The sequence below is a fragment of the Monodelphis domestica genome, chromosome 1, assembly GCF_027887165.1.
Source record: "Monodelphis domestica isolate mMonDom1 chromosome 1, mMonDom1.pri, whole genome shotgun sequence".
Taxonomy (NCBI): Eukaryota; Metazoa; Chordata; class Mammalia; order Didelphimorphia; family Didelphidae; genus Monodelphis; species Monodelphis domestica.
In genome coordinates, this window is record NC_077227.1 from 538,528,978 (window position 1) to 538,548,925 (window position 19,948).

General features: G+C 39.3%; 1 protein-coding gene across 6 annotated transcripts in view; it reads right to left on the minus strand.

Annotated features, from left to right (window-relative positions):
• Positions 1–6,403: 6,403 nt before the first annotated feature.
• CPSF3 (cleavage and polyadenylation specific factor 3) overlaps positions 6,404–19,948 on the minus strand; it is a 60,679-nt gene continuing 47,134 nt past the window's right edge. For 3 of the 6 annotated variants that reach the window (XM_001371960.4, XM_056813324.1, XM_016427753.2), the window contains 3 exons: positions 9,149–9,218; positions 6,904–7,000; positions 6,404–6,547 (listed from right to left, as the gene is read on the minus strand). In XM_001371960.4, coding sequence (XP_001371997.1) covers positions 6,446–6,547; positions 6,904–7,000; positions 9,149–9,218 — 269 coding nt within the window. In that variant the 3' untranslated portion in view covers positions 6,404–6,445. Of the gene's footprint in view, positions 6,548–6,903; positions 7,001–9,148; positions 9,247–13,490; positions 13,512–16,833; positions 16,984–19,948 lie in introns of those variants that run through there. The other 3 variants (XM_007476163.3, XR_008915502.1, XM_007476164.3) reach the window with 3 other exon arrangements.

The window sequence follows — 19,948 nt, forward strand, 5'->3', positions numbered from 1 at the left end:
CGTCAGCTCCTAGCCCCACCCTTTCTTTCCTATCCCCGCCCCCGGCTTAGGCCTTCACCCCCTCCCTCACTAGATCGTCAGTTTCTGAAGTTGTGGGACCTTGGCCAAGTAAGGCGCTTGTCCTTTTGGCTCTGATTTTCTCTTCTGTAAAATGCTTTTACCACGTGGTGTAGAAGCCAAAAACCCGAGGCCTTGGGGGGTGGGGGTGGAGAGGGGGTGCTCTGGACCTCTGGCTCCTAAGCCTCAGTTTCTTCCTCATCATCACGACATTCCATTCAAATAATCCTGACCTTGGGGGTCGGGGGAGTGGACATTCCTTACCCGGGAATTCGCATGGGGCTTTACCTGCTTCAAGGAAGGAAAGCTGACCCATCCGGGCAGCGTACTAAACAGCAGAGGCGGCCCTTGCCCACAAAGGTCCCTGGCGGTGGTTTTTCCAATAGTAATGCATGGCTGTGAGGGCTGGCATGCTGAGCTCCCGGTGTTGGACTTAGGGTGCTGGAGAAGACTTTTGAGTCCCTTGGAGAGCGAGCTCCAGGCAATGAGACCATCCCGGGAAGGTCAAGTGCTAAAAGCATGATTAGCTTAAATCCCTTGGGCACATCACGACTCACAAGATCCTGATGTTGGAACAGATTTAAGGCAAAAGAAAAAAGGATTGGAAGATGAGATGGACTGAGGCACGGAAACAGTGAACATGAAATGTTGGGCAGACTCTGGGAATTAGTGGAAGGCAGAAGGGCCTGGCAAGGTGATCCACAGGGGTCACAAAGAGAATGACACAACCGAATGACTGCACACAACCACAAGAGCCAGGCATCCAGCCAGGATCTGGTGGGGGTGAGATCTATGATGAGGTCTCCTCCCGGGAGAAGTTTATTATTGGTTGGAGGAGATGGGGTGGACTGGAAAGAATGGGATAAATACCTTGTAAACAACTCCTTTATCTGTTCATCTCAGCAGATTCTTCCCCACTAATTCTGGGTACAGTACAGAATGGAATGGAATACTCAAAATGTCATGTTTCTGTACTGGGTGTTCCTGACACAGGAAAGATTTAGAAACTATTAAGTTCTGAATAGCCACAGATGTTAAATAAATGATCAGTTTGATGATTATAGCTGGGGCACTTAAGTGATTTTAAATGTACTTTTTCTTCTGAGTTTGAATTGATTCAGGGAATAGTAATTTTTGAAACAAGTTTAGGGAGGGTGAAAATGACTTAAGCTCTTTTTCTTGTTTATATATTAAACATACATATTTAAAAGCTTGCATATTAAGTATTTTCCCTTCTCCAAGCCCTTATTTTTTCTCATATTTTAATTGAAAAAAAAAATTGAGGTCATTTACTGTATTACCTATTTTTCCCTTTCTTTATATCCACAACTCCCAGATTCCACTCTCTTCCTTCAGTCTTCTTTAGCCCTACATCCTGAGGGAGCCCTTCACCTAGCCAAGGTGAACCCCTCTAAATATATGCAACTGGTTCTATTCTATCCTCTCTCTTTTCTGGCAGATTTCTCCCTCTATTATCTCCATTCTCCCACTTATCTCAATTATCTTACCTATTGCCTGTGTCCCTCCTACCTACAACCATGCCTCAAATTTGATCCATTTATCCCTGCTAATTTTCCTACCTCCCATAGCAAAACAATCAACATCTCCATTTCTTTTCTCATATTGTCTTCTTTACTCTCTAGAATTTGATTTCTATCATTTAAAAATGCTCTCTCCAAAGATACTAATGACTTCTTTCCTCCTCAGTGTCCAAGGTCTCCTCAGGCTCCTTTCCTGGATGTTCATCCAGGTCACACTAGTGAACTGTGGGTTTCCTTCAAAGTTCTGTCTTGAGCCTTCTCTTTGCGCTATTTTCCTTGGTGAATCCTCCCATGGATTCAATTGTCGTATGCTGATGAACCTTACATCTATTTCTCCAGTCTCTCTACTGGACATGTTGAACCCAATGTCCCTTAAACCTAGCATGTTCAAACTTAAGTTTCCCCTTTTTCTTTCTTTCCTTCCTTCCTTCCTTCCTTCCTTCCTTCCTTCCTTCCTTCCTTCCTTCCTTCCTTCCTTCCTTCCTTCCTTCCTTCCTCTCTCTCTCTCTCTCTCTCTCTCTCTCTCTCTCTCTCTCTCTCTCTCTCTCTCTCTCTCCCTTCCTTCCTTCCTTCCTTCCTTCCTTCCTTCCTTCCTTCCTTCCTCTCTCTCTCTCTCTCTCTCTCTCCCTTCCTTCCTTCCTTCCTTCCTTCCTTCCTTCCTTCCTTCCTTCCTTCCTCTCTCTCTCTCTCTCTCTCTCTCTCTCTCTCTCTCTTCCTTCCTTCCTTCCTTCCTTCCTTCCTTCCTTCCTTCCTTCCTTCCTTCCTTCCTTCCTCACCTTCTATCCTAGAATCAGTACTGTATCAAATTCAGGAGAGTAATAAGGGCTAGGCAATGGGGGTTAAGTGACTTGCCCAGGATCACACATCTCAGAAATGTCCAGGACCTCCCATCTTTCTGTTCACTCAGCGATGTACACGTCCTAACTACCCCCTCTTTTCTCGAAAACCCTCCCTCCTTCCAAATTCTTCCCGAGGGTGCTACTATCTCCCCAGTCATCCAAATCCGCAGCTCCTCACTTTCTCATACCCCTAATCCCATTGCCAAGGCCTGTTGTTTCTGCCCTTGGAACATCTCTCCTCTGACACTGGGAGCCTCCCGCCACACCTGGTCTGACCAGGCCACCTCCCACCCCCTTCACTATAAACTCTCACGAATCCAACGTAAATCCCTTTATTTGGCGTTCAAAGCCCTCGATGATCCGCCGCCACCCCTCCCCCCTTACTGTAAGAGGAGGAAAATGGAATCGAGAACTCCCCGCTTTTACTAATGGAAACCCCACTGGATGGAGGTGTTTCTCCAGGGGGAGGCTGAAGGGAGATGTGAAGGAAGAGGGCTCTGGGGGAACCGGAAGGTCTGCGGCAAATGGCTCCGCGCCTCCTTCCTCAAGTTTAGCTGGCCGCAGAGTTGTGGCTCATTCAGGGCGACACAGCACAAACGGCATCTCTGAACCCCGAAATGTGGGCTGGGCCCTTCCCTGTACACCCAGCGACAAGCGGGACCTCCGCCTTGGATCTGGTTCCCCATAAGCCCCGCCTCCCTCTTCTCGGGAACCTCTAGCCGACGTCTAACAGCTAAAGGGAAATGGGCGCCGGGAACTGGGGAGTAAAAGGGGTGGGAGGGTTAGGGCGGCGGAACGGCGGAGAAGGAAAGGCCCGGCCTCTAGATTCAGCGGTTCCTGGAAAACAGAGGTCAGAAGCTGAACACGGGCCTCCAGCCTTTCCCCGTACCCTGCTCCTTCCCCCGGGAGCCTGATCTCTGCTATTTAGCCCGGGAAAGGTTAGAGCGGGAGAACCATAGCAGAGGGCAGGCGGGCTCTGTCCGGAGTGCGGCCGAAGCCCCTCGCAGGCTCGAAATAGCAGGAGTCCAGGGAAGGGAGATTGTGGGTGACTTCTAGCGGGAGGCAGGCACTGAACAAGAGTGGTATTTTCCTCTGACTCCTCTCAGGTTTCTGCCAGGCTCCAAGCCCCAGTCGGTGGGTTCAGGATTCTCTCAGCGCCTCTTCCCCGCCCCCAGGCCAGTCTCCAAGATTCTATTTCAGGGTGTCTATTCAATTCTTGTATTACTCTGGGATCCAAGGACGGGCTTCCCGCGCCGCTTGTCCACCCCTCGGTCCTCGCATTTTCTCCAGCCGTCCGCCCCGTCTAGGATGTTCTCTTCCGCTCCACCACCCGCCTCTTTCAAGTTCCCGCCAAAACCTCGCCTTTTAGAAAAAATCTTTTTTGCCCTTCGTGTTCGTGCCTTCCTTCCCTCGACGGATCAACACCAGTTCATCCTGCCTTTCTCCTTGTACATCGCACAAGTACATCATCCCGCTCCTTAGATGGCGAGTACCTTGAGAGCAGGACCTCTTTGTACCAGGCATGTAGTTGGTGCTTGATAAATGTTCACTGACTGATTTCTTTGGGCTGTCAAGAGAAAGGGGGTGGGGGGAGCCAGGTGGCTCAGTGGATTGAGGCCTAGAGATGGGAGGTCCTAGGTTCAACTCTGGCCTCAGACACGTCCCAGCTGTGTGACCCTGGGCAAGTCACTTAACCTCCATACCACTCTTCTGCCTAGGAACCAACACACGGCATTGATTCCAAGATGGAAGGTAAGGGTTATTAAAAAAATGGGCTGGAGAAGGAAATGGCAAACCACTCCAGTATTTTTGCCACAAAAATCCCAAAAGGGATTTAAAAAGTTTTAAAAACAAATTTATTTTTCTTGCTTCAGATGATTGACTTATATACAATCTGCTTTTTAGGGTTTTCTTCCAAGTCAGTTTGCACAGCCCCCAACTTCTTACCACTCAGATTTATTACTCCGCATGAGAATTCCGATCCATTTCCCTTCTGTCTGACCCTTTTTATGCACAGAAAGGGCGGGCAGCACTCATTCCGAGGCGCTGACTGCAGTATTCCCAGCAGACTTGGCTTCGGGCAGTTGTTGCTGGGATGCTCAGCCCCCTCCTCCCAGCCTGTCTTCCTCACCAAAAGCCTCTTTTGGCAGACCGGGCCAGGTCTTTTTTTCATAGTTTTAAGGGCAGCTTCTTTCTGCAAAAGTGACACGACCCAGGAAAAGCCTAAACGAAAATGCTGGCCAGTGCTCCTGCCCGTACTCAGGCCCTCCGGCTCCCCCACGACAGGGCAGAACTTTGCTAAACTTCTTGAGAACCATTTTAAAGGTCTGCCGAGGGTGGGGAGGCGCTCCTGGGTCCGAAGGGGGCCTCTGCCACTCCCTAGCCCTGTGACCCCCAAAAGTCCTTAACCTCCATCGCCTGAAATGAAAACCAAAAAGGACCAGTGCCACACCAGGAAAAACTTTTCCCCAAGACCAGAGGAGGGTAGCAACACCGTTGTGGGGGTGACTTCCCAAGCCTGAGCAAGGCCTTTGCTCTGAGACTTCTGGGGCAGCATCTTTAGGGATCCAGAGTGGAGCAGAACAAGCGCTCAGGAAGCACTCTATAAGCACGGTGACAGCCACCCTGTGAGGGAATACTCATTATCCTCCCTCCCTAGTTGAGGAAACGGAACCAGGTTAAATGACTTGCCCAGGTCACGCAGCCAAGCAGTTGGATTTGCACCCGTTCGGGGCCCAGTGCCCTCTGCGCACCTCCCCAAACCAAGTGCACAGTGGAGTTGTGCTAAGCACCCCCCACCCCCAGAACAGAAAGGCCGCACTAAACCCGTTCTTTATTCCTGAGGTTTGTGCATCACAGATGACTGACCCAGAGATGATGGAGGGAAACATATCCATTCCATACAAGTCTGTTTTTTATTTTATAACTCGTTTCACTGAGTTTATACATCACTTCGATTAGATGCATTTTATATATGAGACGAACACAAGATTCATAGCATTTATGGTGCATCCTGTCTGCCAGGCACGGTGCTAAGCACTTCACAACTGCTGTCTCATCTGATTCTTCCGGTTACCCAGGGAGGTGGGTGCTCTTTGTTATCCCCATTGTTACTGTTGAGGAAATGGAGGCAACTGTAGGTTGAGTGACTTGTCCAAGGTCACAAAGCTGGATTTAAATTTCCTGCTGGCTGCCAGGTGTTCTGTTCACTGTAACATCTAGTTGCCCCAGATTTGCCTGCAGCAAGGGATTTTAAGACTGCTTTTGTCACAGACCCCTTCTCAAAATGTTTAAAAAAGTAAATACATAAACTCAACAGAGGAAATTAATTAATCCTGAAATATAGGTATGTCTTATTAAGAACTCTAAGACAGAAGAGCAAGGGCTAGGCAAATAGGGATATGTGACTCGCCCAGGGTCACAGGTAGCTGGGAAGTATCTGAGGTGATCTGAATCTAGGCCCAGCAACCTAGCTATCTGAAGAATTTCTAGAGTGTAAACTGGAGAGGAAAGGGAATGAATAAGATAAACAACTATTTACAGTAATTACTAGAACAAATTAGGATTTGCATGCACATATAAAAATGGAACAGGTGCATTTCACTTCTTCCCTGTAAGAGGTCACACATTAAGACAAAATTTGTAGCCATTTGGACCTAGGCAGATTCTAAGGACTTACAATCACATTGCTGAAAGAATAACATATTTTTCTAAAATAGCACACCCTCTAAATAGGTTGGCCATGGTGAGGAGCTCTTTTTTTGGCGAAAGAAGCTTAGTGACCAAATAAGGTGGAGAGGGGTTGCAATTTCCATTGGTGGATGAAACATCTATTCTTGGTACCACCAAACTGTTAAAGTACAACATATTCGTGATATTCAAAGAGCAGACATTTTTCTGTCATAAAATATGTAGGCTATTCCAGGGAAATGAAAGTGTTACTTCTTTAAAGTAATGGAAACAGAATCAAAGATTAAAAAAATTTTAATATACAAAGGAATACAGTTTTTAATGAACTGGTGTGAGAGCCTCAAAGAGTCTTTGTGCAGCAAGTTCTACCATTTCTCGAAGGGATTCATCATCTTCACTTCCTTCTTCACATTCAACTGTCTAAAAGATAATGAATACATACCTTAAGTTAAATCCTGCAGTTAGGATAAGTTAAAAGGAGGAGATGATCAGTCAGCCCACATAGACTAAATCTGATTTCAAATCATTAACATCCAAGGAGTTGGTTATCATAGTAATTCAAATCTCACTGCTCAGAAAAAAAAGCACTAGACTCCCTACTTTAAAGAAACTTTTGAATAAATTAATTCATCAAACCTACACACACCCCCATACAACCCTTTTTCTTAATTTGTAGAGCATGAGAACCTGCATGTGCTAAGGATCTTATCTGTGCTTAAGAAACTCTGAATATCACTTGCAGTAGATGGATTGGCTGCCTTCAACAATATACATACTCGTGTGTCCAAGGATATATTGGCAGTCTTTCCATCCACGGTGACACTTAGAATGGATCCTTCTTTAACACTTACACATTCTTCTCCAAATATGTCCCTTGGAACAAAAAGGTTAAAATCAAAATGGGAAAGTTAGTAGACATCAAAAAAGCGCAGAACTCTCAAGCTAGGGCATAGGAGCCTAAAAAGGCTCCCTTATATCTGTGGCCTCCTCTTTAGAACTTAAGCTCCTTGACAGTATTCTTTGTGTCTGGCATCTGGAAAGTGCTTAATAAATGCGGGCTGACTGGGTGAGTTAAGACTGGTAAGGAATGCTAGGGACAACAGAAAGGTCTTCGATGCTATGCTTATAGAGGACCAAAGAAAGGTCAGGCCCATGGTTCAGGTTGGATGGACATTTATTGATAGCTGTTCCAAATCTCATCCTGTCAATTTTTGTATAATATGAGAATGATTTTAAAATGTTGGTTGATTGATTGGATTAGAAAGGTCAGAATAAATGTGATAAGTATTTTAAACCCAGAATTGGTAAGGAGAAAGGAGAACAAATAGCTGCTTGATTGGCCAATATGACAGTAAAGAGAAATAATAAATGTTGGAAGGGACGTGGTGAAACTGGGACACTAATGCATTGGTTGGTGGAATTGTGAACTGACCCAACCATTTTGAAGGGCAATCTGGAATTATGCCCAAAGAGCTTTAAAAAAATGCATGTCCTTTGATCCACCCATACCACTATGAGGTTTGTATCCCAAAGAGCTTTAAAAAAAGGGGGGGGTGGAGGGGGAAAGGGAGAGAAAGGCTCTGTTTGTACAAAAATATTTATAGTGGTGCCAAAAAATTGGAAAATAAGGGGCTGCTCTTTGATTGGGAAATGGCTGAACAAACTGTAGTATCTGTTGGTGATGGGATACTATTGTGCTTAAAGGAATAATAAACTGGAGAAATTCCATGTGAGCTGAAATGACCTCCAAGAATTGATGCAGAGAGGAGCAGAGCCAGGAGAACATTGTACACAGAGACTAATGGCACAATGGAATGTAATGGACTTTACTAATAAAAGCAATGTAATGATCCAGGACAATCCTGAGAGACTTATGAGAAAGAACCCTATCTACACCCGGAGAAAGAACTGTTGCAGTAGGAACATAGAAGAAAACATGATTTATCACTTGTTTATGTGGATATATGATTTAGGGTTTTGGTTTTAAAAGATTCCTCTATTACAAATATGAATAATAAGGAAATAGGTTTTGAACAGTGATACATGTATAACCAAGTGAAATTTCCTGTCAGCCCTGGGAAGGAGGGGGAGGGAGAAGAGAATAATGTAACCATGGAAAAATATTTTAAAAAGGAAATTATATATTTAAAAAAAAGCCCCAAACAAAAAAAAAAATAGCTGCTTGATGAATTCAAACCACCTAGTGCAGACAAACCACTATGATGGGTAATGAAAGCCAGCAAAATGTTACTGCTGCAAAACCACCAGTAATACTTGAAAGATCATTAATGGGAGGAGTAAGGGGAAGGTGGATATTCCTACAGCGCAAAAGTCCGTTTAAAAAAAAAAAGAGAGAAGACACCGTCAACTGCAAAAATATAAGATAGTAAGCCTGATTTTGAGTTCTGGCAAAAATCTAGAATGAACTATTAAAAAAACCCCAACAACAACCCATAACCTTCTTTTTTTTTTAAAAAGGACACAAAATATCAGTTCGAGTAAGGGTTAAACAATTGGGGTTAAATGATATACCCACAGACATAGAGCTAGGAAGTGGCCACATTTGAACCCAGAACCTCCTTTCTCTAGGCCTGGAGGCAATGGTTTAATTATATGGATTAGGAACTAACTGAAGTTACTTGAAGGCAGAAATTGATTAGTTCTTGAATTTGAATCCTCAAGAGTCATAGGAAAAGCCCGTAATTATCACTCATCATAAAAATTCTACGATGAAGGTGGTATTAATACACTGATTTCATTGCAAAAATTCACTTAACTCCCCCTCATTATGAGGAAACTAGGGCTGAAGGGAAGTGATTTGTCCAAGGTTGCAAAGGCAGAAAGCAGCAAAGCTAGAATTGAAACCCAGGTCCTAACTCCAAATCTAATACCCTTTTTACTATACTATGGCCTACCAAAGCCACAAAACTAGACGACAGAATTGGAACTAAAATAAGTCTAATAAAGGCCAGCATTTTAACCATTCACTTTCAACAAAATTAAATAAAGTAAAAGTCTTACTGAAGCATAATCTCCAATCTCTTGCTGTAAATATTCAGTTCCAATTTTTTTGGTCCCTTAGGTACTGCACCTAGGGGGGGGAAAAAGATTTATTTCCTCTTCCAAACAAACAAACAAACAAACAAACAAACAAATAAATAAATAAGACCAATTAGTAAGTTAAAGTGCCTAAATGTAAATACCAAATATATAATGGAAAAATTATATGCATTCTTCACATATACTGAGGAAAAAACCATATTAAAGCCTCATAATAGATGGCTATTTTCTAAAAGTCCAGCTTATATTTATTAGAATTTATATGCAAATATATAATGTTATGCATGATTTATTCTCATCATTAAGTCTTAAAAAATAGATGGGTTGATCTTAATAAGCTACAATCAAAGGCAAATAAATGTAAAATGTAACCAATTCATAATTTTTTAATACCTGTAAGAAAGGGAATCTAACCTAAAAAAATTTTCAAATTAAAGATTCTTTCAATGTATCTTCTATTTCTATAAGCAATTAATTTCAATTTGCAGAAAATTATATACAATATGTCTCCCATTTGAAAATGAGAAAATTGCATTTTTCTTAAAGCAGTTTGCAATTCAGATTGGGCACTCCAATATGGGATAGTGGAAAAGAAGTTAGAGTTGGAAGTCTAGAAACATAGGTTCAGTTGTGAGAGATAAAAATTAATATTTACACTGTATTGTATTATACACTGTCAGTATCTGACTAACTTACCTCCCTCAAAAATGTGATCTGTCCTAGGCTGAACTGGCTTTCCTGGTGTAAAGGGAGTAGGGTTTTAGGACATTTACTTGCTAGCCAGTCTAACCCAGGACTCATTAGCTACCTGCTTGGTGTCTCACCCTCCCAAGACAATTCTATAGACCTTGCAGAAAATTAGGGATGGTTTGATCTTCCCCAAGGGGACAACTAACTGTGTGATCCTGATTGGGGTGGTTCTGATTTTCTAGCCAAGATTACTAGAAGCAGTTGAGGTCTATAAAGTGATTAACACTGCATAACCATCAAAAGGTGGGGCAGCCAGGTGGCACAGAGTCAGACTCGTCTTCCCGAGTTCAAAGCTGGCCTCAGACACTTACTAGCTCAGTGACCCAGGGTAAGGGTCACTCAATTCACTGTTTGCCTTAGTTTCCTCATCTATAAAATGAGTTGGGGAAAGAAATGGCAAACCTCTCTAGTATCTGTCAAGAAAACCTCAGATGGGATCCTATTCAAGAAGAGTAGGATTTGACTGAAAATTGCCAGAGAGGGGTGTGATCAGCCATACCTGAAGGCCAATCCACTTTCCCCACGGTTCCCCAACTACCCTACCTCCTCCTTTCCTGTATCTTTATAAAAGATGTCCCCTCCCCCCCCCCCCCCACCATCAGGGTGGCTGGCTTTGTTGAGGTTGCCCAAGTAACCTAATTTATTAAGTAACTCTTGTCTTGCTCTGAAAAAATGTACTTCACTTTTCCTGTTATTGACCTTTTACATGACATAAAATCTTAGCTGAATTACTTAACAGTCATATGACTATGGACAGGACTCAAACTCTATCAATTTAACCACTTTCTTCACCTTGAAAATGACCAAATGAGATCATATTTGTAGCACAAGACCTGGCTTAATAATTAGTCCTTCCATTCCTATTCAAAGGGGATAATACTTATATCATCTATCTATGCTTTGATAATTTAATGGATTCATGATTTCATGAATGTCGTTATTTCCTCCACCAGGGCAGATTTTAATACATTCTATGTATTTCTTATTCCTCATCTCCTGTAAGTCCTCTACAGAGGACTGAACCACTGCGAAAAGAGACCTCTTTTTAAGAACTTTAAACATTTTGTTGGTCTGAGTACTGAGGCTGTCACTCTTTTATCCTATGCCTTTGTTATGACAAATTCACTTCCCTTTCTGATAACTCATTTCCTTGATAGTAAAGATGTTATTATACAAAGAAACAGCATTATGGCATGGTGGATACAGAACTAACTAGCTTTGGATCCAGGAAGCCCTAGGTTCAAATTCAACCTGACCCATTCTGGCCAAGCCTTTGGAAAAATCAGTTAGCCCCTCGATATTCTAAGAAACTCTAAGGCTCGAGGTTACAGAGAAGGTGCTGACCTATATCAGTAGACTTTCACAACCAAGGCCTTCTTGTACTATTAAAACAGGTTCAGTCCCTATCTTTTACCACTTCTTATGTGTGAGTTTCTACTAGTGATAACACTACATTCTATTCATACCCATTTCACTTGTAGCTTATAATTCTGATTATTAAAGTCTATAATTTGCAGTAATACAGCATCAAATGTGTTTCCTTGGAACAAAGTACTGTGTAAAAAAATTTCCCAATAAACCAATTTGTTCTTCCTTCTATTTAGTTCTTGGTCCATTTCATCAGGAGTATTCAGCCTAACCACAATAGAAATACTAATGGTCTTAAAATTCAATGCACCATGGGACAGCTAGGTGGATAGGGCCAGGATTAGAAATAGGAGGTCCTGTTCAAAACTAGCTGTGTGTTCCTGGGGAAGTCAAGTCACTTAATCCCAAATGCTTAGTGCTTACTGCTCTTCTGCCTTAGAAATAATACATAGAATCGATTTTAAGGTCTCTGGGTCTGGCTTTCAATCCACTGAGGCACCTATTTACTCCCCACACCCAATTCTTTAAATGGTAATTTCCCCATTATTTGGGGGAAGGGGGGAGAATAATAACAACTGTATTATTTCTCTCAATGGGCTGGTTAGGAGGATTAAATAATGTGTGCTTTTTGAAAACCTTGTTGTTATAAATGTCAGTTATTTCAAAATTGTGTCTCCCCCCAACACAGAATTCTGCTGATATCTGGTCACTGATTGACCCCACCTTCTTATGTGTTTTATTGAATCCATTGTTACTTATCATGAGAAAAGACTGTTATATATAAATAAGCATCCAGATGGTTTCCCCTCATATTCTCACTGTGGTATGGAGGTGACCCAGATTCTAAGAAACTATGTTAAATAAGAACAAGTTCTAGAAGACCATGAAGTTGAAAGGCTTTGAGTACCAGACCAGAAACTGCAGAGAGGCTGACTTCTTGCCACTAAGGCATTAATTTTTGAATGAAGCAATTCATAAAAAAGGACAGGCGCTGGTGGAATACTAACAGTGATGAAAACATGAATTCCTGAAGTATATAGATACTAAATGATAGGATAGTTATACCACAGTGAAGAAATTAATATCGATAATTTAACTCAAATTATTATACTAACCATATTTGCACCTTTATAACAATCACTTATTTTTATCTTAAAGAAAATATTACATACTGATATGACATGAAAATGTTATTCTACATTGTGCATATAATTTAAAAAAAGCAAGAAAAAAACTTCGAGTGATATCTATGATAATGGTACATAACGATTATTCATGTTGAAGAATGTTCTGAAACATGCTAAGAAAACCTAAAATCATCAATTCCTGTTTAGCAAAATATCTTTATCTATATGATACTAAATAGATTAACCAAGCAGGTCCATGCTTTCAATACATTTTAAAATTAATACAAAGCACATTGACACAGCCAGCCAGATGCCATATTAAAAACAAAATATAATCTGGTAAAAAATGAGTAAATTAATGCAACTATTTAGAAAATATGGAAGTATTCTATGTTCAATGGAAGAGCAAGAGAAATAAATCTTGAGGTTAACATGCATAGTGGATTTAGTAACTGGGCCTATGACAATGATATACTATGAAAGTAGGAATATTTTGTTTTGTTAAGGAAAAGCAGGTAAAAATAGTTGGAAAAAAATCAGGTTTTAATTAGGCTCCATAAAAAAGAACTGTGAAACATTAAGTATGGTATGCAGGCTGATTCCAAATTATTGCTGGTTTTGCATATAATTTTGGTCTTGTTCTGTCTATGTGGATTAAGCTGCCAATATGTTGAAAAATTTTTTTTACTGGTTTGAGTATAATTAATTTATAAATAATATAGTTTTTACATAGTATGTAAATAGTTAAAGAGTATAATTTAATATTTTTACTATTTCCATTGTATATGATAATAATTTTGGGATATCAGTCAGTAGAATACCAAATATGAAAGCATTCCAATGATAAACTCATGTCATTTCATGTATTCTTTCATGGCATAGTGAGCACTCGACAAATATTTTTCAATGCATAAACTAAGGAATGAGTATGGGTTTGCATAGTACACATAAAAAAAAGATTATTAGATGTAGCAGGTGTGCTTTAAACCAATAAACAAGATTAGAAAAAACACAAAGGAAAATGTTTAGGTCTTTAGGAGAAAAAAATTATTACTCACCACCAAGTTTAGCTTGTGATACTATGGAAGAAAGTTAAATGTTAAAAGGAGAAATAATATACTAATAACTGATTATCACTGGAACCTTGTAAAAATAAGAGAATACTCTAAAAACCCAAGATTCATTGTTATGGGTTCTCCCTCATGATTTTCTCTCTCCGTTAGAAGACCAACTTGACTAGTTGCTGTACTTGAAATTATTTATCACCTAGCAGCCAGTCCTCTGGTAATGAGCTCATGAAGTCTAATGAGGGAGACAACTGACAGATGTGTACAAATGTAATATATAAGAAAAACAGAAAATAAACCTAGAGGGAAAGACTTCTTGCAGAAAATTAAGATTTTAACTGAGATTTCAGGGAAGCCAGAGGCAGGGAAGAGGAAGGAGAGACAGTATGGAGGATAGTCACTGAAAATGCCCAGTTAGGAGACAGAGGTTTTTTTTTTTCCCTGTCTAAACAGCAGGGAGTCCAATGTCACTGGACTGAAGGATATATGGAAGGAAATAAGGTGTAAGAAAACTGGAAAGTTTTCAAGAAGGAGCTATGGTGGAAGGAACTCATTATAGCTATAGTAAGAGGAGTGAAATATGTCCGTGGGCTGGTACTTAAAACTTTTCCAGTTTGCAGTACCTGGGCTTTTACTCTATTGGCACAAGTTTCAAGAACCCAAGGTTCTTAATCACAATGAGTCAGAATATGATGCTCACAGAGAATAATATATTACAGAAATAACAAGGGAAACATTTTTATCTGGATGGGGCCTGAAAGATCATTTAGTTCAGGTGCCTTTCTCTTAAATACTGTTCATTTTATAGATCAAATAAACACACATTTACTGATATACGTGCAGTCACAAAACTAGCATGCAGTTAACACAGGACTTAAACCAGAGTACTCTGTCTAAGGCAACATGTACTTCAGTGGCTCAGTGACCTCATTAAGGTTGTTACTTTCTCCAATGCATACCATGTTCTTAATGGATAATTCTTATCTTTGCACTCCCAGAGATCCTTAGTTGAGGATCTACCTAATATGTTAGCCTCCTGGGGCTTAATGCAATCTGGTAGCAAAAGAGTTTGAAGAATGATAACATTAAAAAAAAAAATTTAAACCCTTTCCTTCCCTCTCAGTATCAATAGTGTGTATTGGTTCCAACCCAGAAGAGCAGTAAGGACTAGGCAATGTGGGCTAAGTGACTTGCTACGGGTCACAAAGCTAAGAAATATCTGAGGCCAAATTTGAAACCAGGACCTCCTGTCTCCAGGCCTGGCTCTCAATCTACTGAGCCACCCAGCTGCCCACTCTACCATCCCATTTCTATCTGGATTTTACCTCAAAAAAATAGAAATAAGTATAGCTTTCTCAATGTTATGCCCTGCTTAATGCTAAGATTCCTAGGATCACTGAAGAAAAGTAATTTTTGTAGTAGGCTATCAGAATTTTCCAGGTGATTCCAATATACATTTGGGATAAAACCTGCTGTAGAGACCCTAAGGGATGCCTTTTGCTTGAGGAAGTTAAATATCTGTTTCTAATCAGTAAATGCTGTGGGCTCTTGACTTCTTTAAATTTTTTAGACAACAACGAACTATGAAGATCTGATCAGCTATAGAAATAACTTGAGAAAAATCAGTCTGGTCCTTTCTCATACTTTCATCAACATTAATCTTGATATATGCACAGATCATTCTTACAAGGATTTTGTAAATGTGAGGAAGTACACATGAATCAGTAGTTACATGCACTTGATCAATGGGTAATGATGTCTGTGATTTTCTTTACCCCAATTATTTAGTATCTTCCCATCTTTCAAAGCTGTCTTAAAAATTATATAACATTCACATAGTTCCTGCATTTGTTTCAGCAAGTACACTCGTATGTATTTTTTACTATCTGTGGTTATTTTAAATAATCATCTCTATCTTTTCTTGCAGGGCTTGTTAATGAGGATTTTGAGAAATACAAGATGGATCAGCTGAAAAAGCAAGAGGCTTGTGTGATAAGAAAATAAGATACTGATTTGTACTACATCATACATCACAGAACACAAACAACATATGATATCACATATCAAACAAAATTGTAAATAGATATGTAAATAGGGTATATAATAGTATTGTAAATTAATTGTATTATAGTGTATGTCTATATATAAACTATGTGTAAATATAAAGTGTACATAAGTGTATACATGGACATTTGTACTTACTCATTATTTAATTCATTTTCCTTTTCCCTTTTTCTTGTTAAAATTCCCTAGAATAGGTTAGTATTAGTTAGAGTAAGATAGCTGAGTGTAAGTTGTTTGTTATTTTGAGTAGATTTCTTAGTTTAGGTAATTGATAAGTATTTTAGATTGTGCACAAATGCAAAAATAGTTTCCAACACATGATTTTTGATTTGTGCAAAAGGGGAGAATTTGATAAAGGATGAAAGGTTTGCAAAAACTGAGAGGTACAAACCTCCCTCAGAGAGAGTGACAGGAACATGTGACTAAGGGTCACATGGGAGCCTGAGGCTAGAGATCTGAAGAAAGATTCTATGCCCAACAGACTTCTCTCCTGGAAGGACTTGAGTGTAAGGCTTAGAAGAGGTTTTCTCCTGAGACCAACAGAGGAAAGAGGTTTTTGGATCTGGCTGCTATCAGCATCAGTAAGAAGATCTCTGGACCTTCAACTAACTGAAGATCCTGGCCCATTTGATTGTACTCCTGGTGTGAGACTTGGATATTGAAAGTTAATACTTAGCTTAATAAGATAGTTTATAGATATTAGATTTTAAGATAAGTATAAGTATAGCTTACTCCTAAACCCTTGTTCTTTCCTACTCTTCTCAACCAATAAATTTGAATTTATTTATATGTTCCCTCTTGTTCTTTTCTCACCCAAAATCCCATCATAATTCTTGGAACTTTGCAACTGCCAATAAACTGAGATGAAGTCACAGTTCCATAGAATCTTAAGAAAGCAGTTGGGCAGCTTGAGCTGTTTTGAAACTCACTTCTCTTCTGACTATTGGGAAGAAGGTAGAAGCCAGACTCCCTCTCTTGGTCAATGATTATTTATCTGACTGAGTACTGAGAGGTCTTTTGGAGCTTAGTTCAGAAAAAACTCTGGCAGCCATTTGCTATCAACCTCTCCCCATAAAGAAAAACGACTTTATTTCCTGAGTTGAACACATGGAGAAATCTCCAATCAACAGGGAAACATAGGAAATTAGGGAAATCTATTTTCCTCTCTCCCCCTCCCATCTCCTTACCTCCTTTACCTTAAACAATAAAACCTCTTAGCTAAAAGATTTGAGGGTGAGAATTAGTTATTAAAAGAAACCTTCAACCTTACCATTCTGAGAAGAGCATTCAAATCAGTTGAGAAGAGAACAGGAAGTGGTGTGGGGGGAGGAGGGCAAGATCCAGTCTTTCCTCCAGCTTGCTTCCTGGTGTCCCTGTCCTATTACCATAAATCTCCCAGTAGTGGTATCTATTACAGGCTCTGTCAGTAATACATAAAAATGCTGATGATTTATGTGGATTTATTTTATATCCTGCTACTTTGCTAAAATTATTGATAGTTTCAACTAACTTTTTAGTTTAAATTCTGGGACTTTCTACATGATTCTATCGTGTCACCAGCAATTATCTACCTCTTTGCCCATTCTGATTCCTTCTTCTCAGTGTTATTGCTAGTATTTCTAATACTATGTTTGACTTCTTATTGTTTTCAAAACTGTAGCTGCTGGCATATTTCATACATACATACATACTTGTATAAATGGTTTGTCCTGTTCTTTCTGTTTTTTGCTTCTTTAGTATAATATTGACTTTCTTATATGACAAATACATCGGGGGTAGTTCCTCTGTCATGGTGGCAATAAGTTTATTATAGAAATACTAAATGATCAACTCTTTAATTTTTGATCTCTGTTGTCTTTCTAGTTTCACTTCTTAATGCTTTTAGAATGATCTGGTTAAATTGAGTCTTACGTCAAGCTCTCTTGCAAGGTTGTATTTCCTTCCATTACTGTTTTATTAGGAAATGTTATTTACAATCTTTCACCATCCTTCTCAATAAGGTTTTGTAAATTAATTTACATTTATAGTAGAAACTGATGTTTCTTTTGCCTGCTAGATTTTTCCATTTAGCTTGGCAAAGGGATTAAATACTTTCTGGCTAAGGGAGTTTTTGAGTCCCTTCATCATTTTAAATTGATTAACTTTCAATAGGAAATGGAGACTGATTTCTCCTCCTTTAGCCATCCCCAACCCCCATCCTTTCTTTGTTGTCAGTAGCTTATTTACATAGGTCAAGATTGCATGCAAAAATTAAATTATATCTCTAATAATAAAAATATTATATTTTATGAGGTCTATTAAGGATCACTAGATATCAAGGAATAAAGAGGATACAAAATAAAAATCACATGCCCATGGCTGGTTAGCCATTTTCAAATTATCCCCACCTTACCACCATCACTGCTCATGCTATATCATGCAAGAAGAGAGGAAGTGGGAGGCTTTATTGCCAGTTAAACACCAATAACATGATCTTGCCCATGTGGAAATGTAGGAGAGATTATAGGGAATTTGGGGAACTACTAGGACTTCTGGGGAATGAAGTCCAAAGGTTCAAAATCTCCATTTGTACACCTGCCATCTCTTCTCATAGTTACACTTCTTTGTAACAGTACTCATTTTTACTACTATCCTAACTAGTTATAAAGATATTAGAAATTGTCTTGTTATGTTAGAGATAAGAAGTAGAGAAGCTGGCTTGAGAAAGAATTAGAGTTTCAAACAGAGCTGAGACAAGAGTGTCAGTTTCAAGTATAACGGTGTTTCTGTGGCAGTTGGCAGAGTTAGACTCTCTGAGGGGGAAGGACCTGAAGGAACTGAGTGTTTTCTTTTAAGGCTCAGACTCCTAACTTGGTTCCTACTGAGATTCAGCCAGCTAGCCTTTGTTATTTCTTTAACTTGGAGACATAAGTTAAGAATTACAAGGATAATAGTGATAGTTTATTCAAAATAGTAAAAATTTTGATTAGTCAGATCAAGAAGGATCAGTGTAGCCTGTGGAAACAGGAGAAGTGGTTCCTTGAGGAACCAGGGGGTTTTATTTGGGTGTAGTTAGAATCCCTTAGAGTTAAAAATCCTTTTTATCTTTATATTTTCAATAAATATATATATTTTTTTATAACAAGAGTCTCTTTAGCATCCTTGCATCTGGTCCTGAAGAGTTCACTTATGAGCTTCATTCGCTTATATAAACTGAGGATACTTTATAAGAACAGCAGAGTATCTAAAATCAGTTTATAAATAATAATCAATCCATTGCTTTATGGTTTTTATAGTCTGCCTATTACCCTCAAACTTTTTTCTTTGATAACAGTCAAGATACAGAGAAAAGAAGTTTCTGAATAAACTTTTAAGTTTTTGGCTTCATTAATCCCAAGCTGATTTTCCACTATCACCCCCTATGAACTTCTCCATGGGCCCTATTGTGTATTAATTCACTTTAAAGAACTTTATTAAGCTTTTCATAGTGATTTTCAAAGAATGCTTTGCAAAGGATGATGTGTCCACTGCAAAAATATTCATAGTGTTTCTTTCTCAAGTATGTAATCAAAGTATATCACATGTACTTTGTAACGTAATATATGCAACTAAAGTACATTATAAATGATGATAAATGGTAAAAGACATATATCTTTATAAATATATAAAACACTCTGAGCAATATAATAATCCAAGACAATTCTAAAGGATTCATGATGAAAAAAAGCAATCCACTCCTAGAGGAAGAACTAATGAACTCTTGAGTGCAAATTCAAATATAATTTTCTCACTTTGTTTTCCTTTTTTCAAAATATAGCTATGTCTAAGTAGATAGGGTAGGAGTTAAGAATGAGAGAGAATATTAAGCTCAAATTGAAAAAAAAAGTTAAAACTACTACAAGTGTAAAAAAAAAATAAATTAGATTCCAAAAACAGAATTTCCTTTATAATCTTATGTTTTCTTTTATGCATTTAAAAAAGTTATTCAGAGGAGCACAAAGATTTCCCCAGACTGCCAAAGGGGGTATCTAAATAATGAATGACAAAATGACCAAGTCTTACATAAAATATCTCATTGCTCTTATAAGAAGAATAGAACACAGAGACTGATATAACTATGGTACAATCAAATGTAATGGACTTCTCCATTAGTGGCAATGATCCTGAACAACTCAGAGGGTTTTACAAGAAAGAACACTATCCACATTCGGAGGAAAAATTGTGGGAGCAGAAACACAGAAGAAAAACAACTGCTTGATTACATGGGTTGATGGGGATATGATTGAGGATGTAGACTCCAGATGATCACCCTAGTGTATACATCAACAACATGAAAAAAAGTTTTTGACCAAAGAAAATGTAAAGTCCAGTGGAAGTGTGTTGTTTGGAGGGGGAGAGAAATATGA